We start from the raw sequence: 21,133 nt of genomic DNA, 5'->3' as shown, positions 1-21,133 counted from the left end.
GTGACGCGTTTCGAGCTTGTAGATCGGCTATTTTTTGCTATATTTTAATTATTTTCTTTGCTATTTTTGAATTGGAATCCTATATTTGAATTATAGTTATGTTAATGTATGAACAAAATACAAATACATTGCCATTGGACGTAAAACAAAAAGACAATAACATTTTAATACTACTCATTAATTAAGCTAGCTAGTAATTAAAGCGGGTCATGTTTGGAATTGTAACAGCTGAAATCAATAATATATCAGTATTCCGATTTTCACCTGAGGGCCACATTAAGTGAAGGTGGGGGCCGCATGTGGGCCGCCAGTTGCCCATGTATGATCTGGGACCTATAGGCCTACTAATAATGTATGGAGGAGCTTCCTCACCATGCCCCCCCCCCCCCCCCAACCCTAATCTTTATAATGGTATTATACAGACACACATTCTTGTAAACAATGTAGTGGGTGTGCCTGCTTCATCTCTCGCTCTCAGCTAGGGGTCCTTGGCCTGAAAAACGTTCAAGACCCGCTGCGTTAAACGCATCACAGACATTCATCATTTGTACAGAACGTTATGGTTCATCAGTGTGGATGCTCACAATCTCACATTGGTGTGGACATGTCTTTTATGACAGCGAAGAAGGAAAAAAATCAGAAAGACAGGCATTGCATTTTCACAGCACACAAGAATTTTATGGAAATATTGGCCCCATGACATTGTAGCCCCCCGTTATTATTCTGGAAATAACCAAACACTGCAGTAGACATTTCACAGTAGACCATTTTGTATTCAATTGCTGACTCAATCAAAAGCAGTGCAAGCGTCCCAAGTGTCCTGCTGTGAATAAAGAACGGAACCAGTCACTCAGATTGAGTTATGGTCAATGAAGGTGCAGTTACATACACACATATGACACAAACAATATGAACATGCCCTCACAAAACATGAACGTGAAATAGAAAATAAGTTATGTGGCGGTACCACCATGCAGACATATTAAATTAACAATCTGCCTATAGGTTTTTGAAACAATACGTGAGAAATAAAAAGGTCGTCACATACAATGTCAAGTCCACATAATATCTGGACTTGGAATTGGATCATATTATGATACAGTTTCCAACCTCAAAACCGGATGAAGGCAAAAATGGTATTATCATATTACCAAATTGAGACCAAATGTTGAAATTCTAACTGACACGGTGGATATCCTGCTGAGGAGACTGTCCGTTATGTCCCTATATACGTTTCCAGTGGTGGAAAGTAACTAAGTACTGTACTTAAGTAAAATGTTGAGGTATTTGTACTTTACTTGAGTATGTCAAATTTTCAGTACTTTTTCAGTAATTTTCTACTCCACTAAAATTCAGAGGCAAATATTGTACTTTTACTCCATTACTAGGGTTAGGGTTAGTATTTTAAAACTTTAGTTACTAGTTACTTTGTAGATTTTGATTATTATTACAAAACATACAGTAACCACTTCAGCGCTATATACATTTCGGCCATTTGAAAATAGCCAATCTACAAGCTCACAATGTGCCGCGATGCGACGCATTGTGAGCTTGTAGATCTGCTATTTTCAAAAGATTTTTTTTATACATTTGAAAACTTGAAATGGCACATTCTGCACAATGAGTACTTTAAGTAATTTTTTATGCCAATACTTTTGTACTTTTACTCAAGTACATTTCAAATTCCCGGACTTTTACTTGTAACGGAGTAGTTCTATATTGCAGTATTGATACTTTTACTTAAGTAAAAACTTTTGAGTACATTTTCCACCACTGTCTGTACATTTCCATGCTGCCTAGAGGCCTGTCACAATACAAGGCCGTCAGGAATGTGGAAAGCAATGACCGGGATGATTGATCAGCATGGCACCAAAAGGTGATGATTGATCAGCATGGCACCAAAAGGAAAGACATCCAACGTTCATCAACCTCTTCCTCCTCGACCTTGAACCCACTGACATTAATTTTATACCTGAACCTGTTGCACTTAAACCCTGTTGTAGGGTATAGGCCAGGGGCCTGGCAATCTTTTTTTCACATGAATTAAGTGCCATGTTTTCATTTTCGTGATAGTCAGCCATATATAATTATGACATCGAAATACAATATTCCCAGCTGATTTTGATCCATAGGATACACATAACAATTAACAACCTTAGAAATATTTTCTTTCACATCAGGATGTAATGGTCATTAATAAACCCCTCAGTCATGAGTTAGGAGTTTGAATGAATGTACAATTATGTGCAGGGTGTAATTCGTGGATGTGAGTGGACTTAATTTAACGGACTAAACCTTTTTGGAATATTTAATTTTAAACGAAAAAACTTCTCTGTCTCACACTTATGCCAGTGTTCACCCTCCCCTGTGCCTACTGTCTACGGTTGCCGATGTGTAAATTTTTTTTTAATGAACCCTACAAATAAAATAAATCTTCCCCCCAAGGGGTACCTAAGTCAAAAAAGTTTGGGAACACCTGATGTAGATGCTTAACAATAATTTTAACTCTTGAGAGTTAATAAGGGTCCATTTGGTTACTAACTCCATCTTTTAAATGAGGACCACTGGTGGTCCCTGGACCAGTGTTGAGCCAATTGATCACCATAGCAACCCCAGCCTAGGCCTGATTAGGTAAATTCCCAACACCTGCTAAATCCTCCAAACATCGATTATTAATTTTCATAATCGATTTCGGGTCCTATTAACGATAATCGATGAATCGGACCCATCCCTATACCTAACCAGAAAAGATGGTCTTTTTGTTGTCAGGGAGAAAAAGGCAATGACACGTTACAATATCTTCCAATGTTGTCACTCTTTACTCCCGTAATCACCAGTAACCAATATCCACGTAGTTCATGGCAGGCCTCAATTAGGCTAACTGTTAATTGCAGTCCAAATACCCAAGGAAAATAGCAGGCAATATACTCTCAAACTACAGTGCTGTTTCAGATTAAAAAAGACAGTGAGGTAAAGTAAGTGAGAGCAAGGAGAATGAATAGTGACAGAGGACAATCGGGGCATGGGACTTATGTTATGCTGAATTTATATTCTGTTGAACGACGGTGTCACTCACCAAAAACAGCCGATCTGCAAGCTCACAACACATTGCATCGTGAGTCGTGACACAATGTGAGCTTGCACATCGGCTATTTTCGACACGCAACACCATCATAGGACAACGAATAAATAAGGCTTTCAGCACAGGGCGAACAGGATTGCATCGTTTGTGTTGTGCTACACAGGTGGCCCACATAGAGACAGTACTATAAGAATGTAACATGTGTAGAGTATGTACTAATGTACTCAATGCTCCAATTCCTAAATGTCTTATTCGAGTTCAATGTTGCGTCCTCCTCACTCTTCCTATGAGCGAGGTTTTCCCTGTACAATGCATTAGTGTAACATTCAATGTTGATTAAAAAAAAACCTGCTGGAAATTTAGAATTCACCCAACAGAAGTATAGTTCTGGACGATGTGTTTCTCCAGGAGATAGCAATCTCACAGCTTCGGGGTGTCCGTGGGGGCGAGCGGGGCCCGGCCCCTCTGGGCCCAGAATCGTGGTGGTATGCTCCCATTGTTGTCGGCTCCTGTGTGGAAACAACAGAATCATTCTTGGGGATGGAACAGCTCAATTAATCTTCCGTGTGAAGTACAAAGAAACTAGCATACCATTCATTTGAAGATTCGCTTGAAAATGTCAAATAATCTTTGGCACACTGACAAAGCTGGTGACGCAAGGTGGCAGAGCCTTTGCTGCTAGGGCTCCACTGCTGTGGAACCAACTACCACTGGAACTTAGACAGACCACTTCAGTGTCCACTTTTAAAAAACTCTTAAAAACCCACTATTATAGAAAGGCTTTTAATGAGTTTGAATGAACACCCAGTTTCTGCTTTCTCTTTTTATCTTGTCTTTCATTATTTTTGTATTTTGTATTTTATTCATTTCCATTGTTGATTTGAATTGCCTGTTTATGTATTGTATGTGAAGCACTTTGCAAACTTGTTTTTAAAAAGCGCTATACAAATAAAGTTATTATTATATTATTATACTTGTATACAATATGACCCGGTTCATTATGGTACCCGGCCTATGGTATGGTATGGTGCAGTATAGTTCAATATGGTACTAAGAAAGATTTAGGCAAAAGTGCATTGCTTCCATCCTTCCATTAGCCTACGGCCAATTGAGTTCTTGGGACGCCAGGCCAGGCCGGAGGCAATGCATCAGAGCTTAACCCCTGGTATCTGCGACGGTGGGCAGGAACGTTACCCCTGCACCAATCGAGCACCAGCGATAATCTTGTCAGGGGACCCGTGATCCCAGTATAGCATCATGCCTCATACGAGTAACTTCCCCGGAGGTGTGAAGTCACATGCAGACTAATGGCACTCATAGTAACCATTCATCTCTTTGGTCTTCTTGTTCTAACCGATTAGGGAAGCACGTCAAGCACTTGTTTGTGACAGATAGGAGGACGTGTTGACGTGCCGTTATGGATCTCTGACTGGATGAGAACTAGTCAATCGTATCTGCCTCTGTCTCATCTCATCCAATCGTATCTGTCTCTGTCTCATCTCATCCCACCATCAACCGATGACATTTCCTAGCAGCTAGCAGCTAGCAGCTAGCCACCCCCACCTACCCACGTCTGAACACTGTGAAGGTCAGCAAGTGCTTCCATGATAGAAACGGCCCAGCAAGCCACAACCTAAATTCAAGTACCCCCACCCACACAGACACACGCACACGCACACATTCCTCCATCCATCTCACCCTCCCTCCCTCTGAAATATGATCTTGCCCTCGTGATTGGTGGAGAGGTAGGTTTGGGACGACAAGGGGAGGGCCCACAGTAGGCTATATGATAGGGGGACAGATGGAAAGATGGACAGAGAGACTCTGTGGAGAGAAAGGGGGGGGGGGGGGGGGGTTGGGCCAGTTGGATTAAGAGCATGACACCGGCTTTCTGGATATCACAGAAGTTTCCAGGCCGTAATCCTCCTCATCGGACACAAACACACAGCTGCTGTTGTTGGTGCGCCCAGCTACCGCTGCTGCTCTCTCTTTCACTCACTCACTCACTCACACACGTGCGTGGGCGCGTGCGTGCGTGCGTGCGTGCGTGCGTGCGTGCGTGCGTGCGTGCGTGCGTGCGTGCGCGCACACACACTCACACAGACAGACACACACACACACACACACACACACACACACGCGCACACACACACACAATGGGGGAACCCCTCATTCCACCCTTGTCAGACCTGCTAGCTAACAACACTTTGCTCTCAAGGTCATGCGAGTACAAATACAAGCAGAGGGATTTTACCGCTTCAATCCAGCACAATGTCAGTGTGCCTTTTCGTTGCAAGACAGAGTGAATGCAAGAGACCTTGAAGACAGAACGTTACCTCTTCGTTGTTCTTCTGTTAAATTAAAACAATTATTTAAATGTTTTAATAATACAAATAATAATATATTTTTGATTATTAAAACAATATATATTTTTTTATCTTTTTTTGTGGCGTTTGCCTATATTTTATATTTTTTATGGAAGGATAGACAGTAGGCTGACACTGCCAGACTGGATTACCAGCCAAGGTGCCTGGACCGCTGAGCCACGGCCCAGGCCAAAACAATATATTTGAATCATTATTAAAATAATTGTATAATTGTAAATATAATTGTATTAAATTACTGGAATTTGGAAGCATTTCATGGTAGTTCTTTGGCTCCCTATTCTCGTTCCGCAACACAGATAACAATAACATCCCACTCTGAAGCCAGGTTAGTAACAGCCGTGGACCCGACAAGCCATACATACATGCACACACACCCAGCCGGCCCAGAGACCAGACCACCCATCTCCCATGCTCCACGTAGCGGTGTGTACTTACATGTAGCTTAAGTGGTGACCCAGTGTGTTAGCTTCAGCACCCCCTGCCCCCTCTAAATCAAATCAATTCACTCCCATAATCCATTAAGGAGCCCGCCACGTCCGCAAAGTCCTCCAGGACCAGGCTGGTGGAGTCCTCACCGGACGGCAGCTCCACGTCCGGGGCCCAGGAGGAGGAGGAGGCCTGGCGCTGGTCGTAGTGCGGAGCGTGGGGCTCGGCCATGATGGGGGGACTCCGCCTCACCAGCGGTCCTCCTAGCGGACTGGGTTGGCGAGGCTGGGGCGGGGGCGGGGACGGGTTCGACCCCAGGGAGGAGGAGGTGGAGACGGACGCCGGCTCCTGCCGCCGCTTCTGCGACGACTCTCCCCCCGGGTCCTTGGCGTTGCCGCTGTCCCCCTCGCTGCCCGGAGGCGAGGAGCAGGAGGAGGGCGCCAGCACGTGGTAGAGGCTGGGCAGGCGGATGTCCAGGCGCACGCCGCTCTTGATGAAGAGCTTGTCATTGAGCGTGTAAAGCTTCTCGGCGATGTCGTAGCCCAGCATGACGGAGAAGACGCGCGCGATGTAGCGCTCCCTCGACAGCAGCTGGTAGAGGCGGCGGCGGCGCCAAGAGATGAAGCGGGAGTCCTCCTCCGCCGTCAGGGTCACCTATAGGGGGTCACGGAAATACACAGATCAATAGAGTTATGCTGCGTTACTTCACACTGACTGGCAGATGCAAAGCTACAAAGCTACACAGCATCTTTGTAGCTGAAGTTGAAACCAGCTCAACTTTTTTTTGTAGCTTTGTAGCTGTGTATCTTTTGCAGGAGCTATACAAACGTCTGATGTATCTTTGTATCTTCATGTCGCTGGCTTCCATTGAAGCAGACTGTATCTTTGTATCTGCCCGTGTAAACGCAGCATGAAGGCCTATTTATACTCTAGTTTTAGGTGATGAGGTGATTAGGTGACCACCGAAACGGTAATTACTAGTAACAAAACCAGAGACATGTGTTTTGGTGAGCGGTGAAGCGCTTACCACTGCGGTGTGACGTCATGTTGTAGTTTTCGGTGGTCACCGTATCATCTAAAACTGGAGTATGCATAGGCCTTTACGGGTCATATACCTCTGTTTTATGGAGATCAATACCCCAACAAACAATGTATGATTCAGAGTCTTTTTGCATTCCTCAACCTAATATAATCAATTCAATTCAAAGGAGCTTTATTGGCATGAGAAAACGTACGTTTACATTGCCAAAGCAGAAGTGGAACAAGACAATGAAAATAAAACAATGTATTTACAAATAAATATTGGATATAATTAGGTATTAAATAAAAGGTGTAAACAGAGCTGTGTTACATTAACACTTTGGGTAATACTATCTTGTGAAACTATAAAAAGATTGTGCATTTCAGAGATAGTTATACAATATACATCCATATAGGAGACGTTAGCTTTATACTTTTGATAAACAGTGTACACACAATGGTTTGTATTCCTTAAGGTGCTTGTATTCCTTTTGACATCCTTCTCCTGTCACAGCAGTCATTTTTTGACTCATTAGTCGTGTTTTCAAACTCTCCTTGGGTGATTGTAATCCGTGGAAAGTATATGTCTCTGATGTCTTGGTACCCTCCCTGCTTGGCACTCAGCATCAAGGGTTGGATTGGGGGTAAGTCCCTGCGACATACTAGCGTCATGTCCAGGGGGTGTACTTGTACATCAAGCTGCCTCACGCTACAGAAACAGGAGATAGGCTCCTGCCCTATGGGCCTCATGGCTCGGCAAGGCTACTTACTATGTCTTGGTACAGTGGGCAGACGGTTAGGAAGCTCAGTCTCTTCCTCTGCCGACAGCTAATGAGTGAGACTCACAGTATGCTTAGCATCACTGCTGCCGACCATTTTCCAAACACCGTCGGACTACGTTATTTTCAGTACGGTACAAATTTCAATTTGCAGAGACTTGAAACTTGAAACAAAAAATTAACACTGCCATAAAATAAAATTAAACATAATTGCCCAGACTAAAGCAAACTGTACTTTTCTGTACTTTGTTTTGTACATAGAATTGTATGGTACAAAACAGTGAAGTCCTTAAACCAGAAGTGCTGCACGCTAACCGCACGCCATGTTGGTCCAACTCGCCCCATTACTAACCCTGTCCCTGTCCGTAACCGCACGCAGAGCCACGTTGCCGGACTAATGCGCGTCAGGATTAAGAGCGAATCCCACACAAGCCAACCACTCTAACCTCAAGGCAACTGCTGGCCCCTAGTCGGTGTTAATTTAGCCAATTGTAACCATGAGAGTGTGGGCCAGACCCTTACGGGTCCACTTGGTTCCAACTGAGGATGTCACTGTGTAACCGACGCTACAGGATAGGCCTGAGGGCAATTGCTTTCCCCTGTTCACTTGATCCTCCTGATGGCGGCTGAGATAAGACTCAATTGGCCGCAACCCGAGAATCAACCTGGGTTTCTGGTTCGGAGTCCTTGAATGGCACTACATCAAATTGGTTTTACCACCACACTAATGTAGCTTCAAACTCGTTTCTCAGCCATGTTATGGTCAAAAGACTTCTTAAAATGGCTCTCCTCTCTGCTATAATCAGCATTGGATTTGCCTAGGGTGATGCTCTAGAATTAAACCATTAATATCTGAGGTTGATTCTACAAATGTCTTCCAAAGTTTTCTGAAACACCTATGTTTCTATATCAGTGGTTCTTAGTTTTCATGTCAAGGATCTCCAAAATGATGTGAATTTAACCGTGGACCACCCATTTCAAAACATTGTATGTATAATGTGTGTGTGTGTGTGTGTGTGTGTGTGTGTGTGTGTGTGTGTGTGTGTGTGTGTGTGCACGTGCGTGCGTGTGTTTATTAGGTCGAAAATTTATTTCAACATTTTCTTATCTAAAATGTCCACTGCAGTTGGCACAAAGTCTTGTAACTCTTTGTTTTTGTAAATGGCACTCTAAGCCTCCTGCCTGATGGTAAGAGGTCAAATTCAGGGCGAAGAGGGTGGGTAGAGTCATTGTAAATTTGAACTGGCTTTTTGGTTATGGAGCGGCTGTATATTACTGTATGTCCGGAAGTTGCAATTGTTTGTCTCCAATGATCTTACTGGCTAGCTTGTTTTGAGCTATCAAGTGCAGGACGCAAAAAGTTTTTATGAGGCTAATTTCAGTTATTTGTGTATTTTATTACCGTAATTATTGTGTATATATATCAGTACCCAAAATGTTGTCCTAGGTTGCTATGGCATTGGCAACCGACCATATTGAGTGTTGGACGTTTGCTTACCTGGAAGTTGCCTTCCTCGTTGGGTCTGAGCGATTCCCACTCAGGTGAGTCCAGGAACTGGTGTGGTTGGATGTAATGTAAGAACTGTCCCTCAAGAGACACACTGATCCTGATTAGACAAAGACACAATTATAAACAAAGGGAGGTGAGTGTGTGTGTGTGTGTGTGTGTGAGAGAGAGAGAGAGAGAGAGAGAGAGAGAGAGAGAGAGAGAGAGAGAGAGGAAGAGAGAGAGAGAGAGAGAGAGAGAGATTAGCAGGTGATAATGAGCAAAGGGAGGGCTGGAGGTCACCGTAAGGACCTCTACCGCAGTGGTTCCCAAACTTAGTGAAAACTACTACTTCTTAAACATTTGTTTTCTACAAAAAACATGCAGTAATGGTGGTCTCTAAACTACCTCCCCCTGGCCAGCCGGGGCGCCTGATGGAGGAACGTGTTCCTTCCATGCGCTACGTCCGGCTGGGGAACCCCCCCCCCCCTGTCAGGTGAAAATAAGCAGCTTGGACTCATCATGCATAGAAGGAAGCATGAGGTCAGTCCGCTGCCCTCCCCAGATTGGCGGTGGAGGAGGTGTAGCGCCCAGGATTACATTAGATTTGATAATTGGGTGGAAAAAATGGGTTACAAAATCGTGGGATAAAGATTATTTAAAAATGAATAAAATTAATCATTTGTTTTCTAATTTATGAAATGTCTTTGATTTTTCTTTATTAAATAATAATGTAGGAAACAAAAAAAGTATGAGACCTGTAAAACCGTGTCCACGACCCACAAATGGGTCCCGACCCTGTGTTTGGGAAACAGTGCTCTGCAGCACATTATCATGAATGCACTACTGAACACACACACACACACACACACACACACACACACACACACACACACACACACACACACACACACACACACACACACACACACACACACACACACACACACACTGATGTTATCATTGATAACGGTGTACCCTATGGCTGCTAATATTGTAGAGATATAAATGTCATTGGCTGTCGACGCTGTGATCGACACTACACAAGAGGCACATTACAGTGTTGGTGTACAAGTATAGCCTGGTTAATAAACCAGACTGAATCAGCCGTTGGCAAAAAATGTTTTGCCTGCAGGCGGATATACCGCGACAGTGTTGTGTGATATTAGTCTGGCTTATTAGCCAGGCTAGTACAAGTCCTGCCTCGAGACCTCGGTGTGTTGATGTCACTTTAACACGCAGGGGGGAGTACAAATGGCGAGTCACTGATTGAAAAATAATAGTAAAAATAGTAACACACCGTTCACAACATCTCTATGGGGCCAGCACTGCAAATATACAGTACAAGATATTAATCGATGACAATACTTGTTATGATGAAAGATATGTTCAATACCAATAATAAATGTATTTGTCTTGGGTTTTGTACTGTGTAATGTATGAGGAAAGTTACTGATAACAGAGAGCATTGTGTGCACAATATCTTGTGTCTGTATTTAGGCCAGGTGCTGGACGTCAAGTCCTCAAGGCGAGAATCAAGGGAAAGGAAGAAACATCCGCACACTAGTTTAGACTAGTTCCAAGAACTTACTTTATTTTAAATGGCAAAAGTGGCTAAAACATTTCAACCTGTTCAGGTCAAGTTCAATGGGCAAAATATGATATATAAATACGATATTTTGTCCGATGAAGACCAGGTTGAAATGTTGCAGCTTTTGCAATTTAAAATATGGTAAGTCCTTGGAACTCCCAAATCTGTATATAAAATAAATTAAATCCGTGGCTCACAGAGTATTAAAGTGACCTGGGTTCAAATCCAACCCTAGGCACTTTACTGAATGTCATCCCCTCCCCTGCCTTGTTGTGTCTCTGCTCACTGTATCCATCTGATAATAAAGGACAAAATGCCCAAAATACCATATATAAATATGGAACAGTAGAAGCTTGTTTACCAAGGATGGATCCTGTGGAAACAATATGTAATTCACAGACACACTGCATTACCCACAGTGCTGTAAAATAACTATGAACATTTACTCAATCCATTTAGACCCGAGTTAAAAAAAATCACTTTGAAAGAATATATATTAAAAGATTTGCGCCAAATTTTTATGATTTTTCAAAAATAGCTAAAGTATAACATAATGCTTGAAACACCAAAAGGGGTTCCCGCCCAAAATGGGTTAAGCACTGTACTGAAGTACAATTTTGAATTACTTTTAGTAATGCGAGTATTTCCAATTGTTATACTTTTACTCCACTACATCTCAGAGGCAAATATTACACTTTTACTCCACTACAAGTATTTTAAAACTTTAGTTACTAGTTACATTGTAGATTTTGATTATTATTACAAAACATACATTACCCCCTTCAGACCTATATATTTCAGCCATTTGAAAATAGCCGAGCTCACATACTCACAATGCGTCGCAATGTGACGCCTTGTGAGCTATTTTCGAATGAAAATGGGACATTCTGCATGACTTTTACTTTTGAAATTGAAGTATATTTTTACACCAATACTTTTGCACTTTTACTCAAGTCCATTTTTAATTCCAGTTCCAAGTTTATACTTATAACAGAGTATTTATATTTGCAGAATTGATACTTTTACTCAAGTAAAAGAATTGGTGTACTTGTTTCCACCACAGCACTAGACCCACCTCCCGTTCAGCAGGAAGGACAGCTGGTCGATGGGCGTCTTGCCCTCCAGGGCGTACGTGTCGCCCGTCTTCAACACCACCACCCTGTTGTCGAATGCCCCGGCTATCTCCTTGAACGCCTGCACGGGCACTCCCAGGGGCAGGTACACGGCCTGGTACAGCACGGTGAGCTCCTCGCTGTGCAGACCCTCCCGGTGCAGCCGGAAGACCAGGTGGCAGATCTGCACGGCGCACGCCAGGAGCAGCAGCAGGTTCCAGGTGAAGACGTCCAGGCCGCACATGGTCATCCAGCCCCACAGGGTCAGGCACAGGAAGGAGGGCGTCATGAAGCCGAAGATGTAGAGGCAGCCGTAGGCCGTGCTGCCCCCCATGTAGCCCAGGACCAGCATGGTGTTGCCCAGGTGGTAGAGCGCGCCCTCCGTGTTGTTGGTCCAGCCATCGCAGAGCTGGTGGCCGTAGATGATGGAGGAGTTGTACGCGCTCATGATGCCGGGGAGGGACCTCTTGAAACGGCCGACTTGTGTACGGATCCAAGAAGTAAAAAAGTTAAAAAAATAAATCGACGTGTGAAGTATGCACACGAAAAAAAGACAGCAAGAAACGAATGCCGTGCTATACCGATGAAGCTCGTCTGCCGTGCTATACCGATGAAGCTCGTCTGCTCAAGCGCGTTTCCATCTGCAAAGTTCAAAACGGATTCTTTCCAGCTTTAATTGATCTTCAACTTTTTCAAAATCAAGAGTTTTTGTTCCTCTGCCATACAGTTGGAAGCAAATGCCTCTTCATGGAGAAGTTATCACTGCTTTTTCAGCCACTGGACTAAAAACAATAGATCTATTCTCTCATCTTCCCTTCTGAAAGTATGTTGTGTCTGCCTTCTACTTTTCTTTCCATTTCTCTCACTCATTAGTGTGTGCTCTGGAGAGCTAACAGCTGGTGACACAGAGAGAGAGAGAGAGAGAGAGAGAGAGAGAGAGAGAGAGAGGGGACAGGAAGAGAGGGAGCAAAGGGACACTAGGAGAGGATAGAGCCCTAGAAGGATAACCATGTTTGGAATTGAAACCCAAGGAGCAGGGGAGTCACTGATAGAAAGCAGACCAGCTACTTAACATAACAGACGGACAGGAGAGAGAAAGAGAGAGAGGAGAGGGGGGTGATGGCAAGTGACAGAGGGACCCGAGGGATCAAGGTTGAGTGACTGTAATGCCGGTCGATTGGCACAAAGATCTCCGTTCACAACATTTCTGCCCGAGTTACAGCCCAGAGTATCCCGAAACAAAATAGAGCCCCATAACTTTACAGGCCTGGTGTGGCGCCAATTGCGCTGGCTTCGCCAGTGCATATTTAGAGTCACTGAAATACTGTAGATAGTGACTGAGCAGGTCAGATTTCAGCAACGAACCGCCTACTGTACCACACTTCTCTGATACAGACACTCACAGGGACCAGGCCAGGGGCCCACTCCATTGCATGCCCCCCGTAGTGTACACACACTTTTACTAGTTCACTTCACTCAAATGTATACACACTCATTTTCTGTCAAATCTGTATCGTATTGTGTAAGTCATGGCCAATAAAAACCTCAAATACTAGACTAAAGACGAGAAAGGTGGCAGTTAGTCAATAACCAGAAGATTATAATAAATTAAGTTTTCCACATCTTCAGTTCATCCCTCTGAAGGACATTGTGACATGATTCCAAAGTCATTTCTCATACAATGTTTTCCGATATAGGTGTTGCTATGCATCATGCAAAGTCAACTGTGATTGACCAACTGTCATTGCCAAAACATATACACTTATGTATATACCTGACCTAATTATTGCTGTATGGTCAGCAGATGCTTACACTACAGTATCATGTATAAATCACTGATGTAAAAAAATATATATAAATATATAAATATAATATATAAAATATAATAAAATATAAAAAAAGAACCCCAACCTGGTAGCATAAAGGCCCTTCACTGATTACATAGTTCTCATAATCTAACACGGTGTGTGTGTGTGTGTGTGCACACATAGCATGTCACACCTAAACATGTCCTGGCACTCGTAAAAAATGGGAAAGGTCACACAGCAGAGGCCCCTGACATGGCGTCACATCCATACAAGGAACAGAGCCACAGAGACTCATCGTAATGACGGCAATCACAACACAATCCTTGGTGTTGGTGTCAATTAAACTGGTGTGGTCTCTACACTATAGAGTAACTCGCAAGTATACAAATAGTTGTACACTCGGGTGTTAAGTTACTCCGGAGGACGTTCATCTCACGTGGTACCTAAACAGTCTCTCACAATTATGTTTTTGTGAGACATAATTGCGTGCAGTGACATTATCCCTGTTTCATTTGTGTGCATTATTATAACACCAGACTGGGATCACTGATTGCACTCCCAATTCCAGTGGGGGACATTTCTGCACATTTTGCAACTTGGCTCGGGGCCATCAGAGCTGTACCGTCGCTAAATACAGCTCATGCTACTTGTCTTACAAAAAAAAAAAAGTGGCACACTATTGAGGAAAGAATGCAGATATGTGAAGTGTTGGCTGTACCAGGGGCAAGAGTTATTTTAAGCCGGGTGCATACCGGGGACAGCAACTGTGGCAGGCAGGCAAACCCTTTTCACAGGAAGATTTAGAACCAGCCTTTATTCTGAGTGAGAACCTAGAACAGATGAAAGGAGGTTCCCATAATAACATTGTCAATGGACTTTAATGGTTTTAAACTTTTCTCAATGAAATATTGGAGTCAGTGTATCAAGAATAATTGTAACTAATTGGTAGGGATGCACCGATGTATCGGCCACATATCGTATCAGACGATATTTGCCATTATCGGCCGATGGCAGTAGCTGATATTTATCTCTTTCTTGTTACCCATTTAGGCCTGACATCAAAATTTAAAAAATGTCTTCAAAATCCTGACAGTTTTCTGAAAAACCTTATGTTTCTGTATCAGTGGTGCTCAATATTTCATGTCAAGGACCCCAAAAAATGTATGTAATATGCCTCCCCCCCCCCCCCCCCCCATCTGAAAATATGTTGTTCCAGGGACCTCCCCAGAAGCAAAGATTTGAGTTAAAATGTTCACTCTGTAATATATATATATATATACACACACACACACACACACACACACACACACAAAGATTTGAGGTACATTCACGATTTTGAAAAAATAGCAGATCTACAAGCTCATAGCTTGTAGATCTGCTATTTTTCAATAGCTAAAGTATAACATAATGCTTTAGTTTAAAACACCAAAAGGGCCCCAGACGGAGATCTCCATCCTGTTAATTAGTAGTCTGGTGCCCTAGACAGAGATTGATTAACAGGACGGAGATTATTGATATCAAAACCGATCGCATCGCTCCACAGGCTGGGAGCACCTGTTGCGCAACATTCGATGTTGCACAACAGTGGGACGTCATCGAAAATGTTCCCCCCGTTTTGCCGACGAGACCGAAAATCTTAAAACGTTAATAACTCTTGATCTAAATCATCATAACGTCTAATTCTAAGAAAAGATCATGTGTTAGACGGCCCACCGCGGTCCCGTCGCTAGTCGCGGTAGATTTAATCATACCTCCCGTTGTCGATCGGCTCTAGTGTTTTGGCTACATTTAGCTGCTACAGCCACATCCGGGATAACATCCGGTCCGTCGGTAAAAGTGCTCCGCTGCTATAAATCGCTGGGCCCACTGATTTAATGGATTAAATAACCCCAGGCAATTAATGTGTTAATAAGCATACATTTTGCGTTGGCTATGTTGGTGTGTTGGTTATCTGCAGCCTACCAAGCTGTAGATGAACATTTATTTATTGTATTGAAGATGACGAATTTGTTTCCCTGGCACAAAAGGGGGAATAAAAACAACAAAAATGAATTAAACATATCGGTATCAGTATCGGCCAATTGTTATTTTAAACATCGGTATCGGCCAAAATTTTCCATATCGGTGCATCCCTACTAATTGGGGAATTATGTCAAGAAAAAAAAATAGAAGTGATCATTGCATAAGATAGATTTTATTGAATTTCTACAGCACAGGACACATTCACATCATTTCTTTAAGTTCAAGTCTTGAAAATATTAAGAACAGCATAGTCACATCCTCTTCAATGGCTCATTCCCTTCGGGTTGATATAAATAAAAAGACAAGGAATATCCATGGTCCCCCTCTCAGACAGTCAGCAACACACTGCAAAAGAAGAGAAATGTATGAACAATGTATTAAGCAGTTTCACAATTAGAATGAATTATTCCCATTCCTCCCAACCAACCACCTCCCTCTTCTCTGAAAGGGGAACTTGACTAAGTGTGGAGATGAGAGAGCTCTCAGAGAGGGAACAGAAAACGACTCAGTCGTTTGTTTTTTTCTTTAAGTTCTCTTTTCTGTTACTCATTTCATTGCATTCTGCATTTATATACCAAGGAGCATGAGACCCTATAGGTTTATTTGGTAGTTTTATTTTCTTCCATTCAGCACCATGATGTGCTTCATGTTGCAGCACATCACATGAATGCGTGGGTGAGTTAGATTTAGGTGTGCAATTATTGACCATCCTGTTATGTTTTGCACTGCTTTGACGTGTAGCAAATGTTGTCGAACTTGTCGTGCTAGTTATATATTTTAGTTTAGTAGCAAATGTATATATTTATATTAGTTTTATATTGTTCACTTTAGATTCCCTGCCGTGTCTCCTTAGCTCCCTAGGTAGTGGGTAGTACTGTATTTACGAATGTTATACGTCTGTCAATGTTCTTGTCCTGTATTTGTGTTACTGGCAGAGCTGTGTTAACATTTGCCTCTTCTCTTGGCCAGTTCACACTTGTAAAAAGAGAGTTTAGTCTTAACGTGGCTTTCACTCATAAAAATAAATTAATAGTACGGCAAACAAACTACAGCCTATGGTTTCATACCCCTTAAGGCATATACCAGTTAAGGGGAATTGAAAAACCATCAACTCATCTATGTGACGATGCTAGCTATACAAACAATGGAAACTCCAGTACAACCAGTTACAATAAGAAAAATCACACCCGTGTGAACTGAGTGGTGCAAGGTCTTATATAGCCTGATCAGCTGTGGTCTGACGTAATGTCAGTGACCATAGTAACCATGCTCATTCTTTTGAGGGACAGGTACACAAACACACACACACACGCACACGCGCACACACACACACACACACACACACACACACACGGGTACTAACAAAGCCAGTTGTTGGACAGTCACAGGACAGGGAAGGACAAGTGCACAGGGAAAATAAATCATGTGTTAATTAATCCACATTAAGGACTATGGCCGATTCTAAAAAGTGATCTAAGTTTTCTGAATTTTCTCAAATATTTATTCAAAGATTTCAAAAATGTGATATTGCTATATACTGTACATAGCAACAAGAACCCCAAAAGGGGCTCCCGTCCTGAATGGGTTAAGAAATATAAGGGCATGGATCTAAAACTACATCCCACAGGAGTTAGGTGCTCTTTGGAGAGCATTAGCTCAGAAGCAATAGCAGAGTACAAGTTACTTTCCTTGGTACAAATTCTACAAAACCATATTTTTCACTCTGTTCAGTTTCAGATTTTCTTTTTAAAGTCTTCATGGCTTAGTTGGCAAAGAAAAATCACCCAAGCCAAACTTCATTAGGCTTCCCGATGAAGCCTCACTGAGCAGAACACATGTCACCTGGGAGGTTTTTCATCTTTGCGAACTAAGGGCAAAACAAAAGGCTCTTTTACAAGCACTCAACATGCCATTTTCTACAAAACGAACGGAACAATGTCAATTTATAAATTGAGTGCACAATGCTGCAAATAACCAAATCTATTTGGTTTTACACATGACATGTACACTGGGATATTACAGTGCGAGCATCGGACAAGGCCCCCACAGGCCCAGGTCTGCAGTCATAATAACGCCATGCTATCCTGCCCTGGACTGACTGACGCATACAAGTAAAACGCTACAGAGCCAGCCAGGCAGCGCATGGATGGAGGCACATTCCCCATGGGACACACAATGGATGGACACACAATACAGACATCATGCATCACTCACTCACTCACTCACTCCCCCTCCCAGCCCCTCCCACGGCCAAAGTGCCTCCATGATGAACATGCTGTTCCTCCAACTTCCACCCCATCATTCAATACAAAAGCCCATTATACTGGTCCAAAAGTTGGACCAGTATAATAATGGTTTAACCCATAAAGCCCTGACACCAGATTCTACAAATCAAATGTCTTCTAAATCACGACAGTTTTCTGAAAAACATATTTGGTGCACTGGTGCTCAAACTTTTTCATGTCAAGGAAGGACCCCCAGAATTATCTGTAATTGGCCGCATCTGTGATCTACAAGCTCGTAAGCCGCGCTATGAGCTTGTAGATCTGCTATTTTCCAACAGCTAAAGTTTAAAATAATGGTTAAAGTGGTTAAAAGCTAAGGAGACATCAAATTAAATGGTTTAATGATGGACCCAGAGGAGCCATTATTGTTTTTTCTGGAGTGAGATTGTGTCTGTAAGTCTGCATGCATTCATTTACAAAGATGTGGCAGCAGCCATTGATTGTTTGCAAGTCTGGTGGTGGTGACGATACTTACCAAACATTCACACCAACACACACATTATGGAGAAAGTTAGATCTTGAATCCAAGCGCCCTCATGCATTCTTTGTGAGCTTCGATCAGATCTGTGCAGTTCTCTTCTCCCCTTTCGATGATGCTAGGAGGGTGGAAGGGAGTAATGAAAATATTAGGGGTGCACGTTTATGAAAATATGACAGATATCAGATCTGATTATTTGCAGGGTCATATCTGCCGATACAGATTCGGACCGATTCTGATATAATACGGATTATGCTGCCTTCAAATATTAGAAATACACAAAACAAAAGCGACAGAGTCATTGACGGTCACATTATTATTGCATCATCAATATCTGTGAAAATAATCTGGATAATTTGTTAGACCGATCATGGCATTTTTATGGCCGATTTGCTACAGTTTATATTGTGCATAGCTAATATATATATATATATATATATATATATATATATATATATATATTTGTCTACACCATTGACATGATCGCCTTGGCAGTGGTGGAATATAACCAAACTGTACATTTACTTAAGCACTGTATACTCAAGTACGATTTGTAGGTACTTTTACTTTACTGGAGTATTTCAAATATTCAGTTCTCTCACTTCTACTCCTACATTTCAGAGGCAAATATTGTACTTTTACTCCACTACAATTATTTGAAAACTTTAGTTACTTTGTAGATTTTGATTATTACAAAACCACTACATTAACCACTTAAGCCTTATATACACAGACACATTTCAACCATTTGAAAATAGCCGATCTACAAGCACAAAGCATTGTGAGCTTGTAGATCTGCCATTTTATTTTATTTTATACATTTTAAAACCTGAAATGAGACATTCTGCATAAAGACCACTTTCTACTTTTGGTACTTAAAGCACATTTTGATGCCAATAATTTGGTACTTTCACTCAAGTACATTTTGAATTCTGGTCTTTTACTTGTACATTGATTGTTTCTACATTGATTGCAGCACTGATACTTTTACTCAAGTAAAAGTATAGTAAGGCTTTTATTTTTCGATTCAAAAACTTACCAAGCATCCCTTGGTTTCTTGGTTTCAGGACAGGCGCAACAAGCTTTGAGAGGCTTCTTCTCAGCTGCACCATCGGCCGCTGGAACTGACTCGCAACTGGCAGCAGCTAGTGGGGTCGACATGATGATGATGATCTATCTGTCTGGAAAAGACAACAATACGTTTAAAACACCCTTTTCACATCAAGGTCCATTATTTATGCAGTATTTTTTAGCTACGGCATGGACCACCATTTGATGAGATTTAGCCTCTCAGGCCCAAAACTAAAGAATATGTTTTGTTATCGTTGGATAAGATTTTGTCCACAATTCCATGGTGTGTTGATGTTAGGTACCATTAGGAGAGATAACAGATCAAAATAAGAATTATTCTACATACTCTAATTGTCTAGACTTCTTAAAGTAATGCAGATGTTTAACAGTAACTCAGGAGTTAAAGATCTATTTAGGGTTCATTCGGTTAATACAAACTCTACATCGTTTAGCTAGGGGCCATCTGGCTGGAGCCTCCCCCAAGGACGTACTGTAGCCTAAGATTTAGACTCTCGTAGATGTATTTATCGATTCTGACAAAATGGGACCATTGGTGGTCCCCGGACCGTTGGTTGAAAACCACTGGTTTAGGCTACCTCGGTCCCAGCCTCCGCTTGAAGGGAAGGGTGTAGCTTGCCTTCTTAATTAAAGCGTGTTGCTCGTTTTGTTTGTTTGTTTTTATTTGCAAGCGACACCAACGTACCACGGAATAAAACGTTAGCTCAATGTTAGCTATATAGGCTAACCACAGTAATCAGTGTTGCCATGTCTTATTATAAGCGACGTTGGGAAATGTTTTTTTCTGTAAAGTTGGTTAAGATATTGGTTGCCGTTTTCGGCATATCTATGGTTTTCGGGGCTTGTTTCTATTAAGTGTAGTTGCTTATTTGGGCTCGCTTCCCATGATTCTCGCACATTTCCATGTCAATATTAAAGGACATAGATTTGTCCAAGGACCCTACATCTAAAAATATTTGTTGCGAGGGACCCCAGATTTGTGTTGTTGATGATTGATTAAAAATGAATCAAAAATATTCCACATTTGACACTTTATTCCGCCACGTTTCTTTTTTAATAGCCGATGTGGTTTCTTTTGGGCTTGACCTGACATGCTTATTTCTCCCACGCAATCTGGCAACACCACAGTAAACCACAGTAAATCATCTACAGCGCGTCTACCTATTTATTTTAACAGCTGATTCATAAGACTGTAAGACAAACTGAACGTTTTCATCAACGGGATGTTTCTCAGCCGCATAGCAACGAGATAGCGTCATCATTAATATCATATTATATATATTATGTAACTCACATGTTAGCCGGTTAGCAGCTACGGTGGTTCTTGTTGCCACTTCGACTTTCAAGATCAAACAGGAGGTGAGGAGGAGTGTCGGTTGTGAAACACATGTGCTCTCTCTTCCTAATATTGTCACGTGGGCTAAACGCGCAGACTTCTGGGATATGTAGTCACGATTCAGTAACATTCAGTGCGGATGCAATAAATCAGTGGTTTTCATGTTTTCAGCCCTTGTCATATGAGGGCCAGTGAGGGCCATTATTTATTCGGCATTTGAGCCACGGATGAC

The 21,133-nt window shown here is 42.2% G+C and overlaps 2 protein-coding genes across 4 annotated transcripts; both read right to left on the bottom strand.

The window, feature by feature from the left end:
- Positions 1 to 2,471: 2,471 nt before the first annotated feature.
- Positions 2,472 to 12,776, bottom strand: popdc2 (popeye domain cAMP effector 2). Of its 2 annotated transcripts, none has more exons than XR_013791365.1 (4): positions 11,847 to 12,776; positions 9,193 to 9,301; positions 5,905 to 6,549; positions 2,472 to 3,591 (listed from the first exon to the last, which is right to left on the bottom strand). XR_013791365.1 is itself a non-coding variant. In XM_079518181.1 (4 exons), the coding sequence occupies exons 1-4, from the start codon at positions 12,329 to 12,331 to the stop codon at positions 3,503 to 3,505; spliced, it is 1,188 nt and encodes a 395-aa protein (XP_079374307.1). In that variant the 5' UTR covers positions 12,332 to 12,776; the 3' UTR covers positions 2,472 to 3,502. The 2 variants fall into 2 exon arrangements, 1 of the variants encoding a protein (XP_079374307.1); XM_079518181.1 differs by having other exon boundaries at positions 6,045 to 6,549.
- A 3,090-nt stretch (positions 12,777 to 15,866) lies between these two features.
- Positions 15,867 to 20,999, bottom strand: cox17 (cytochrome c oxidase copper chaperone COX17). Of its 2 annotated transcripts, none has more exons than XM_079518187.1 (4): positions 20,860 to 20,999; positions 19,516 to 19,657; positions 18,474 to 18,594; positions 15,867 to 16,058 (listed from the first exon to the last, which is right to left on the bottom strand). In XM_079518187.1, exons 2-3 carry the CDS (start codon positions 19,635 to 19,637, stop codon positions 18,510 to 18,512), a joined length of 207 nt encoding a protein of 68 aa, XP_079374313.1. In that variant the 5' UTR covers positions 19,638 to 19,657; positions 20,860 to 20,999; the 3' UTR covers positions 15,867 to 16,058; positions 18,474 to 18,509. The 2 variants fall into 2 exon arrangements, with proteins under 2 accessions (XP_079374313.1, XP_079374314.1); XM_079518188.1 differs by having other exon boundaries at positions 19,516 to 19,653; positions 20,860 to 20,983.
- Between the last annotated feature and the right edge of the window lie 134 nt (positions 21,000 to 21,133).

This window comes from Electrona antarctica, assembly GCF_951216825.1.
Source record: "Electrona antarctica genome assembly, chromosome: 13".
NCBI classification, from domain to species: Eukaryota; Metazoa; Chordata; class Actinopteri; order Myctophiformes; family Myctophidae; genus Electrona; species Electrona antarctica.
Note: the sequence above shows the minus strand (reverse complement) of the source record. Positions and strands in the feature narration are given on the sequence as shown.

What these genes read in the sequence shown, in the direction of transcription:
- popdc2 (XM_079518181.1), bottom strand. Translation starts at nt 12,331, where the DNA reads ATGAGCGCGTACAACTCCTCCATCATCTACGGCCACCAGCTCTGCGAT. An exon ending in TCCTTCCTGCTGAACGGGAG is followed by an intron (nt 9,302 to 11,846) that starts GTGGGTCTAGTG and finishes TTGTCTAATCAG; the next exon opens with GATCAGTGTGTCTCTTGAGG. An exon ending in ACGAGGAAGGCAACTTCCAG is followed by an intron (nt 6,550 to 9,192) that starts GTAAGCAAACGT and finishes GACCCCCTATAG; the next exon opens with GTGACCCTGACGGCGGAGGA.
- cox17 (XM_079518187.1), bottom strand. Translation starts at nt 19,637, where the DNA reads ATGTCGACCCCACTAGCTGCTGCCAGTTGCGAGTCAGTTCCAGCGGCC. An exon ending in AAGAAACCAAGGGATGCTTG is followed by an intron (nt 18,595 to 19,515) that starts GTAAGTTTTTGA and finishes CCACCCTCCTAG; the next exon opens with CATCATCGAAAGGGGAGAAG.